Raw genomic sequence first — 10577 nt, 5'->3', positions numbered from 1 at the left:
TAAATAAAATTTAATTGAATTGAATATTGTTATTTAGCGTCTTTGTAATTTCTCAGAAAATTAGTCGTTAATCTAGTGAATTTAATACCAGACAAATCAAGTTACCTCCCCAAATTGATGCAAAAAATATGTAAAATTGCAATATTACTTTTTAAGCAGTTCTGCTGGCCAGGAAGGAATACAAGGAATACAACCAGTGACATTTAAGGGATAACTACCACTATATTGTTCTGTGGCGATACACAGACACAATTACAGTATATTATTTCAAAGGTATATATCAACTTATTTTCTGACCCTGATTTAAATTCAACTATTCCACCCCTCACCATCCCCATCAATCAAATCCACAAATGAGGAAATATCTTTTAGAAGCATGATGCTCATCCCCTTAAGAAGAGTTTAAAAGATTCTGCCAAGCAGCACTAAATCTGTTGTGGAGCAACAGCTGACTGAGACACTTGATAGTGTTATTTTACTTTAATTGAATACCAATCTGTATGTGTATTTGTCCATTTTAGACGTACCTGTGTACAATGCACTAACATGCAGCTCAATGAAAAAGAAACAGTCATTTAATTAGGCACTGTTTTATCAGGGAGGAAGTTATTTATCTGTGTCCTCTGGTCAAGAGATGATGACAGAGGAAGAAGAAAGTTAAAATTAAGGAAGAGAGGCAAAAGCTTCCTCTGTAGTCGTAAAGATCACAGCTACTAGGTAGAGCATGACTACTATAACTGTAGCAATAACAGCAGCTCTGCAGTCTAACTCTGTCCAACTCATTCCTGAGTTACACACTCAAACAATGACCAGACGGGCAAAAGAAACTGGGATAATGCACACTATTCCAGTTGAAGCCTGACATTTAACTGTGTGATAATGAAAGTTCATTTTGAATTGTTCCCATACATGCAACAGATAACTACTTACACATGTAATATTCTAATTACTGACTTTCATTCTCCACTAATGGTGGAGAGCCTGTGCACACCAAATTAAAACTATTTGCAAACTACATATTAAAGTAAAACGATCTTGAGGGATAGGACGCTCTTTGTAAGTGGACCAATCAATACAAGGACTGGGTATAATGTAACATTTTGGATGGCAACAGAACTTAGATTTGATAGTGATTAGGATTGCAAATAATGATTATTCAAATTACCTATTATTTTGCAGATTTAGTCTTGATTAATCATTCTATGAATCAGTTTCTAACATCAAAAAATAGAAATGTCTTCTACAAGTTTCCAGAGCCAAATGTGTCTTTAATTGTGTCTTATTAACAGTTCAAAACACAAATCTATATTCAATTTATAACAATATACAACAGAGAAAAGTAGCAAATGATCACATGACTGACTAATCTATTAAATGGGTTATTGTTAAGTTCTAGTTCCAATACCAGGAAAACTTAAACTCAAAATAAGGATATTTTGAGAAATATAAACATTCAAAATATGAATTGAAATCTAGATCTTCTACTGCACCAAAGAGTAAGTAAACTCTATTAGGAATCTGAGACACAGAAACATCATGCGGTTTCAGCTTCTCCAATGTGAGGATTTTGCGGCTTTTCTACGTTTTACATTTTTATAAACTGAATATCTTTAGATGGGACAAAACAACGCATCTAAAGATTTGCCTTTGGACTTGTGAAAATTATGACGGGCATTATTTTAATCATTTGATAAGGTAAACACTTTGGTGGATACGATTTTAGTGACTACTGAGGTTCAGTACCCAACACTAATTATCACACACCACAGAACAACCCTTTAACAGTGCAGTGCAGCCCTGCCAAGGTACTGAATCAGTTTAACAGGAGGTTGCCCTCTGTGTGAGAGAGAGAGAGAGAGAGAGAGAGAGAGAGAGAGAGAGAGAGAGAGAGAGAGAGAGAGAGAGAGAGAGAGAGAGAGAGAGAGAGAGAGAGAGAGAGAGGGAGAGAGAGAGAGAGAGAGAGTGTGTGTGTGTGTGTGTGTGTGTGTGTGTGTGTGTGTGTCTCTCTCTCTCTCTTTCTCTATCTCTCTCTCTCTCTCTCATAGGGGTGTTTGAGCAGGTTGGGTAATCCCTGTAAATACGTATAATCCCCAGGGAGAGCAAATATTACAACACGCTCTACTCGGTCACACAGAAAATCTGGTGGAGAGAATTTGGTACCATTGATTTGTTTTTGTTTTGAAGGGCAGAGAGAAAGATATAGAGAGAAACTAAGATTTGCCAGCGGTTGGATGCAGTGGATACCAGGTGGCTCTGAATGACAATTGAAAGAAAATTTGCATATTCAAATAGGGAAAATAAAGTTTTTTAAAAGACAATGGTAGCTGATATGCAAAGTGCAGCTGGCCACAGAAACAAACTACATACCTTGGCTATAGTGTTTGCAGCAGGATGAATGTGTGTGTACGTGTGTGCGTGTGTGCGTGTTAACCAAACCCATGAGGAATTTCTGCCATTTCAAGCAACATTTTTGCAAACACCGTAAAGCAATAAAGGCAACATTTCCAAAGACATTATGACAATGACACATACAGGCACACACAACTACGAAAACCCACAAACGGAGAGACTCTTTTTGGCCTCTTTCGTCTTTATTTGAGAGCTGACGGTCCTATGCTTGTTCAAAGTCTCTGTGACTGTTTTGAGCCCCAGGTCCATTAGTGTCCTGCTGCTTCTCTAATCCTCATTCACATGTAATGGCTGACATTTCATCTTAATGTGTTAATTCATTAGCTGGGTGCTGAATGGAGAGTCAGTCCACAGAGACGGCTGTGAGCAGACACGCTAATGACTCCCCTCACTTTGCAAGAGTCACCGCAGAGCTAATGCCAAGTGACCTGGTTTACCTGCTGCAGGAAAATCCCCTGGTATACCACCAACTGACAACCTCCATGAGAACTAGGGCTGGGTATTGTTTGAATATTTTGGTAGTATTTTTAGTGCAGTTACAATAGCAGAAATATATTAAGAAATGTAAACAAGTTTTCTACAAAAATTGTTTTTTTAATTCAGCAGAAGGGGCCATATTTCTCAAATGTTGAATGTTGTATAAACACAAGCAGCTTTTCATAAACTTTTACTGAACTTTGCCTTATTTTCTAATACTCAAACTCATCATACCCAATACTTAAAAAGAAAATTTTACTCCGAACTCTTATCATCACTCGTGGAAATGAATAGTCAATTAAAGATTAATGATGGTTAACAAATCTGATCAAGCATTCAATGTCCTATTAGTACTGACTGGTTTTGATAACCAGTGCTACAGACAAATATTGGTCTGTACCAAAAGCATTTTTGAAATTTGACAAACGGCGCTAATGAAAAGATCCTAACAAAGTGAAGTTTTGAAGTCAGCAACTATTTTGGAAAGCAAGAGAGATAAAGTCTTTACAGACAACATTTCCTTACAAAACAGAAGTTACAAAAACCTGTCAAAACCATCACACTAACGATTGCTGTTTATAAAAATTCTGAAAATACATTTTTTTTTATCAATTTAAGGACACACCTACAAACACCTCCTCCCCTCAACTCATGCAGACAGACAGAGAACCGACAGTAGACGGCATCCCGGACGGACTTCTTTGAGAATCGTTAGTCCAGTGAATCACTCATTCAATCAGGACCCCGGCCCCGAAATGCTTGCTTCAACCGCTCCACCACCCCACCGCCACCCAACAGCCCCAGATGTGTGTGTCCTCCTCAGTGCGGGGGTAGGGGACGACTGAAGGGGGGCTCAATTCTCGGTCTTGAGGAACCTGCTACTTTTAACTACAGCTTCCTTAATCTTTGCTCTGATGTTATAAGCCATTAATCAAAATTGCTTGATTCTTTAGATATTTCAATCACCCATAGTAGCACACACATCTTTGCATACTCAACTTGTATGGAGAGTGTGTGTTCAAGGGGCAGATGGAGGGTAAGGAAAGGGTTTCCTGTCATTTGAATTACACTCTACATGTGGGGTCAATATGTGCAATGCTGAAGTGTGTGTGTGTGTGTGTGTAAGGGGTTGAGGAGGGGGTGGCTGTGGGAGAGACACCCCTCCACAATACCTCCCTCCCTTTAAAAAGGCTGTATAAAGGAGGTGGGGGGAGAAGCACCTTTGTCACTTTGCTCTCAGACATAGAGACAATCACACTCACTGGACACACAAACACTTTGGACACAGACATTCCTCAGGGACATACTTATTGTCCTGACAGAAGAGATCCTTTTAGGTACTGGACCCTCTGGCGGTGGGCCTTCTGGACTGAAACAGAGCAGGAGACAGAGAACCACATTGAGCATCATTAGTTCAGCTCAAAGCCAGAAGGATTCTCCAGACTTTTGGAAAATTATCAGTAACTAAGCTCTTGAGAAGCTAACTGCTGCCCAGCCATGAGGGTTTTCAACCTGCTCTACCTGCTCCTGCTACTCGTAACAATTGTAGCATCAGTCTCCTCCGCACCAGTCTCCTCCGGCAGACCAGGTAAGCATCCAAAAACTTTTTCCTTCCAGATGCCACGATAGGTTGAGCAGGTGTCCGTTAGAATAGTTCAGTCAATTGAAACCGAGTTTTTATGGTTTAAACACAGCCCGGCACTTCAATAGAGTTCTAGGTTAAGTCACTGCACTAGTTTAACTAGCTAGCTAACGTTGGCAAAGTCACAGGGAACGTTAACGTTGATCTAATGTTAGGTCACTTTATTTTTGTTTTTTGCTAGCAAACGCTAAGTTACAAAAACTAGCGTAACTAACGCCGGTGAAAAAGACCTAACGTTAGCTTAAATATATTTCAAATTAAAACTGACAAAAAAACAAAACACTGAAAATTAAATACCTTATTGCTTTTTTGGCTGCGGTAATGATTTAAGCACGATAATACACCGTCAATCACCGTGGCGGGAAGGATGTTAGCGTTAGCTAATGTAGTTAGGAATCGCTCACATTATATGGCCCGTTCATGAGTTGGCGTACACTGCGTAAATACGATAACTCTAGAGAGATATGGAGATATACGTTTATCGTGAGCCTCCTAGTCAAAAAAAAGTTTTAGCAACCTGAAATGTGTACACAGTATATAAAATGCAGTTGCTTGCTACCAAAATTACTACAAACATGTTACACGATAAAATTACTTATCTAGGATTCATTTCCATTTATTTGGGGTGAAAACATGACTAACGTTAGATATTAAGTAACATTTTTTCCCACTCTTTCCAGTTTCGTCAACATGGCCTGAATGCATCACTAGCATAACTAGTGTCGTGTTTATGTTTTAAATGATAAACTTCAATATTCGTCTTCATAACTCCTTTTAAAACTTGGCAACAAACGAGCAAAAAAAGTTTTGCGGAAAGTGGAAAAGCAGACATCATGTTGCTCTTGCATCATGTAGGTTTAACGTTACAGGTGCACTTTTTGCGCAAGCTGGTTTGCAGCAGAGACATACGGCCATTGAGACCGCGACTTTGGGTCGTCGTTAGGTACTCGTGATGATGGAGAGGAGAGGATGAAGAGGGAGGGACGGGAGCGGAGCGCCGCCGGGTATCGCACAACGACCCCAGTGAGTCCCTTTGTCCCCGGCTGGAAGGCACTCCGGCGCGCTTTTGTCAGTCGTGGTGTTAAAACGCCATGCAAATACCCGAGCTTTATTAACATGACATGGAGTAGCAGTGCCAAGTGTAAAGAAGCCTACCTCCAGGCGTGGGGAGCAGTTTCTTTCAGAGGGGGGAAGGAAGAGGGAGTCATAAAGTCATCTGGCAGTTTATCTCTTCCTGGGCTTGGCTGGCAGTCTGTGAACTGCGGGAGTCAAAGTGGATTTATTAGGGACGTCTAAAAATAATCATGTGTTAGGTCTGTGTGTCCCAGTTTATTAGAATGAGCTCGTCCTGCGTTTGGTAAATAGGACCTCAACTATAAAAACCCATGAAAGGGGGATACATAGGCTAGGGTCAACAGAGGTTATAGTAGCACATAATTAGTCTTTGGTTGTTTAAAAGTTATACTTACTTAAAAATTGCCACTGTAGGAGGCGTTGTTTTGGCGTTTCTGGTGATAAAAAGCTTGGGCTGAGTTACACTCTTCCATCTGGGATTAATTAGGGCCGTCAGGTGATATGCAGGGGCCTCCTGTAGACATAAATCTTGCTTGAAAGTACTTTTACATCTAAAATGACATTTGAAAAGCAGTTACTTAAAATATGTATTGTTCGGTGTATCTATCTATATCTATATCTATATATATGTGTGTGTGTGTGTGTTATTTAAAACTAAAAAATCACCTTATCCAGTATCTTTATTTTGCATATTAAAAGGAAACCTTTCTTTCAGATTTACTCTACCTAAGGAGAAAATACCACAGACACCACTACTGCCCCCACAGACGCTGCCTGCCTCTCCACTCCAGAGTACCCTTCCCCTAAGGCAAGACATTTGCACTTATACATGTGTTTCTGTGTTTAAAAAAAAGAAAAAAGGTTACGAGCCAAACAGGTTAGAGAGCCAGCAGGTGGTTGTTAAGAAGGTGTGTGTGATTGGTGACAGAGGTGTATTCACACATAACAGGAGTGCATGGGGAGAAAGGCTCAGGCATAAATCTCACTAACGATGAAGAGGAAGGCTTTACAGCCATGTGGGGTGTTTGGGTAAAGGGAGTTTTTAGCTTTAATTTTTGGACTCCTGTACAAGCACAGTTATGTTATTGTTACTACATGTTATTTTACTCAGAACTCCATATAGCAAGATACTAAATTATGTGTTTCCATTACAGGTTGAAGAACAAGAATGAAGGTGACCTAAGGAGAGAAATACGAAAATGAAGCAACTGCAGTGTGTGGCCTAAACACCATGGATGGGTCCCAGTACAAAGACATAGATTGTGAAGTGAAGCAGACAGCACGCCAATGCCCTCCAAAGACACAGAAAGAAACTGTTTTGATTCCCAACAAAATATAAACCAAGAATTGTTATGGCATCCTGGTGGACACAGATCTGGGTTTGTCCAGGTACAAGCTTCTTCTCTCTTCGTCTTGAAAAGCCAATGCTTTTATACTGAACATGAACGACGGAAAAGGAGCTTCAACAACATAAAGTATATTTGACACTCGACTTAAAAGCTACGGACCAAAGAGCTGGAAACATCTTAGTGACTGCAGCTACGATGAACAGCATCCACAGTATTCCTACAAAGTGTTTAATATTCATGTATGCACTTGAAATGTTTATTGAATTACATTTTAAATTTTTTAATAAAAATGTATTAATGTAGTGTTTTGTTTTTACTTCATACTTTTGTGTATGTTAATGTAACAATCGTCTGGAGAGTCCATATAAATGTGGCAACTTTTAAGTATGAAGGTCCTTGTGAAATCCAGGTTTTAAGCCAGACCCCATTTAAATTTAGGATACTTTTGGCAAGGACAGAAAAATAATTATTTAAATAAACGTGTAACTCAAAAGCCTAATATAGTTCCTGATACCTGCCGTACTCCAGATAAATCGGGGAGAAGCCGCATGGGGAAAGTTGTAAATCTAGCGCTCCCTGTGGAGTTACAAACGCCAGCGCATAAAAGAAATCCCAATGGGGAGCAAACACCAAGGGCTCAAATGACGACCTCGATATTTCGTTAACGCAGATTCCTGTGACTGTTGAAACTTAACACAGAAAAGGTGAGGTGGTAAAAGACATTCACACCGGCTAATGTTGACACTGCAGTGTCTCTATTGTTTGGGCTCTTTCTTCAGCTTTTACAGTAAATTATACTAAATAAACACAAACCTGCAGTCACGTACTTGGGTTTCACTGAAGTATTGTGTCAATTGTCACTCCTGAAAAGGCTTAAACAGAAATTAGATAAATAAAAACGTGTGTATTACGTATTTATTGGGATGTGGTCACAAATACACAAACTCGATGATAGAACAGATTCATTCAAACTGCTTCCAAATAAAGCATTGACCCATTCAGACAGATAAAATAGCATGTTTACAGCGTTACACAATCTCTCTCTATTCTTTTTTAGTTTGACCCTGATAACCTCTGCCTCGTGTATCTCTTACCCTTTCAGCTCCTCCTTAGTGCCGATAATCTCTAAAACAATTTCCCCTCCTCTGTTTCTCTCACAGTAACACTCGCGGCAGCATAAACGGGTCACCGGGGGTCTTAACACTGATTAAAAAAAAACCCTCATCTCTGATCTGTGACCCATGACTCCTCACTTCCCCCTCCTCCCATTTTCCTTTTTTTACTGTCCTCCACTTACAGCTCACCTCCTCCTGTGTTATCTGTCCATCTCAGGTGCTTCTTGGAGAAGCCCTCCCATCTTAAGTCTGTGCGCACAGGTGCTTGTGTGCACAGGGATTGCCTTAGTCTTTCCATCCAGTGTTTCTTCTAGGTCCATTCCTCTCTTTCATACCCACAGATCCCCCTCTCCTTTGTGTTAAGAGACCCGAGTGAATAATCAGGCCAGGGTCACAGGAAGGAGGAGGAGGAGGAGGCCGGACTGTGGTCAGTGCTGCGCCGTTAGGTTGAGCAGCCTCTTGCTCAGTAAGGTGTTGTGCTGTTTCAGGTACTCTATGAGGTCAGCCTGCTTCTCCACCACCTCCTCCAGACAGGAGCCCTCTCTGTGAAACAAACAATAGCACATAAGCCCCTTTTCACATGTGGAATCAGTAACATCGCTAGCTTCATCTGTCTGCTTTCTCTGTTTATGGATAAGGCTGTCAATATTCTATTTTGTTCTTATTGTCCACCAATCCCATAAAAAGACTAAAACCAAGTATGACTTGTCCGAAGCCTGATATTGCTTTTTACTCTCTGCCATGGAGCTCCATTAAAAACTCATAAAACACATAAATGAGCCACTAGTGCTGTGTACCGATTTAAAAACGTTTTAAGCACCGACCAAATTCCCACTAAAGTATTGAGTATTGAAAAATGTTTTGTCATTCATTACCCAATTTCTATACCTAAGGAGAAAATGTCATCATTGACAATGAGCCAAAAGGATGCAGCTTCTACCAAGATCTGATAATATGTGTGATTGGCTGTGTAACGTTACGTGTCGTAGAGGCATGCAGGAAAACACTTAGACTGGGCTCACGTAGAAATAAATAAAAAGATTTGTGCGGTAATGATGTAGTTTCTTTTTGTTTTATAAAATTGCTGTTGAAAAAAGTATCGTTTAGGAACCGGTATTGAATATTTTTGAACGATGTCCAGCCCTATGAGCTACACTGTTGCACCGGGTGACGTGTTCCTTTATTACCATGAACTCGTGCACTGTATGGCCATTTTATTTGGATTAAATCCCAAACACACCATACTGCTGTTGTAAATATTGAGTAGCGTAACAAATCAGTGGATGAATATAGTTCCAACAAATTAAATAAGTTAAATTAGTAATGTGTTTTAGGAAATCAGTAAGCCCTTCTTAAAAACACATCTTCAGTAGGAAAAAATGGGCTTGTGGCCAAAGACAGGCTAGAGAGGTAAAAAAACCTAACTTATTAAAGCATGGTTGTTGTGGTCTTTTCAAGGACTTTGTTTAACAAAACCAAAAATTATAGAACGTGGCCAGCCCTGTACTGCATATAGCTTGAAATCTGGTACATGAAAAGGGGCAACATGAATAGGCTGCAACCGTAATGGATTTTATTCTGTTTGTGAACTCAGACCAAAACCTGCAATTAATATTTGTATATTTAAGTTATTGTGCTGCTGAAAAGATTGCAGTTTGGAGCGGCAACTTGGAAGCTTATGCATGAGAGCGACACATAAACTTGCCAGCACTTTTACATAACATGTTGCATGAAAGTAAAGGACAATAGGCATTGTTTGTGGGACAAAACGTATGTACCTGAAGCCGGTCTCCGTCGGCAGGCTCGTGATACTGAAGGTGTGTGAATGCTCTTCTTGGCTCACATCTGGTGCAGCTCGCTCCCTGTTGAACCGCATCACCTGGACTAAAACCACAACCAAGACATATTAAATTACTTCAAACCAGTGTTTTATCTTGTCAGCTGCACATATAGACACACAGACATTATCGGGCAGTGAGAGCTGTCCTAAAAACATTAGTCACTCAGGTGAGAAACTGCACACATTTGTTTTTTTTACTGTTTTCCATCCCTCTCCCTCTCCTAAACACACAGGCTGTTATATCCTGCACTTAGTCCTTATGGGCTGCCGTTTCCTGCACTCAGACCTCTAATTCTCACACCCTAAACATACACCTTTACACAAGAGGCAGGGTTAGCGGCAAAGTGTGGAGCATCCAGTAGCTGCGAGAGGAGCCAGAGCCAAAAATATGGGAGATGTTGGTGCTGTTTAAATTAAGATAAGGCCGTGGTGTTTGGTTGCAGGGCAAGTGTGTGAGGAAGCGCAAAGGGAGTAACTGCTTGAGTATTGATAAGACCCGAGTGTCATTAGCCAGAGGAAATTGTCAGGGAGGCTCTAAAGAGCGCTATCTTTACTTTGCTACAGTGCAGCATCGCAGCATCCACACTCACACAATCTAAAGAAATACTGCACATTCCTGCATAATGAGGACCAAATATGTGTGTGTGTGTGTGTGTGTGTGTGTGTGTGTG

At 40.3% G+C, this 10577-nt stretch overlaps 3 protein-coding genes across 3 annotated transcripts in view; 1 reads left to right on the top strand and 2 right to left on the bottom strand.

Annotated features, from left to right (window-relative positions):
* marchf1 (membrane-associated ring finger (C3HC4) 1) overlaps positions 1 to 4538 on the bottom strand; it is a 49847-nt gene extending 45309 nt beyond the window's left edge. Inside the window, exons 1-2 of the mRNA XM_032525684.1 lie at positions 4408 to 4538; positions 4194 to 4255 (exon numbers count right to left, since the gene is read on the bottom strand). The gene's annotated coding sequence lies outside the window, so the exon portion shown is untranslated. The remainder of the gene's footprint in view (positions 1 to 4193; positions 4256 to 4407) is intronic.
* apela (apelin receptor early endogenous ligand) lies at positions 3998 to 7254 on the top strand. Its single transcript, XM_032525731.1, has 3 exons — positions 3998 to 4474; positions 6318 to 6410; positions 6757 to 7254. The coding sequence occupies exons 1-2, from the start codon at positions 4384 to 4386 to the stop codon at positions 6407 to 6409; spliced, it is 183 nt and encodes a 60-aa protein (XP_032381622.1). The 5' UTR covers positions 3998 to 4383; the 3' UTR covers position 6410; positions 6757 to 7254.
* A 597-nt stretch (positions 7255 to 7851) lies between these two features.
* tmem192 (transmembrane protein 192) overlaps positions 7852 to 10577 on the bottom strand; it is an 11161-nt gene continuing 8435 nt past the window's right edge. The window contains exons 5-6 of the mRNA XM_032525695.1: positions 9845 to 9950; positions 7852 to 8609 (exon numbers count right to left, since the gene is read on the bottom strand). Coding sequence (XP_032381586.1) covers positions 8495 to 8609; positions 9845 to 9950 — 221 coding nt within the window. The 3' untranslated portion in view covers positions 7852 to 8494. The remainder of the gene's footprint in view (positions 8610 to 9844; positions 9951 to 10577) is intronic.

This window comes from Etheostoma spectabile, chromosome 2 (assembly GCF_008692095.1).
Source record: "Etheostoma spectabile isolate EspeVRDwgs_2016 chromosome 2, UIUC_Espe_1.0, whole genome shotgun sequence".
NCBI lineage: Eukaryota > Metazoa > Chordata > Actinopteri > Perciformes > Percidae > Etheostoma > Etheostoma spectabile.
The sequence above is the reverse complement of the archived record's forward strand: the minus strand, read 5'-3'. Positions and strand labels throughout refer to the sequence as shown.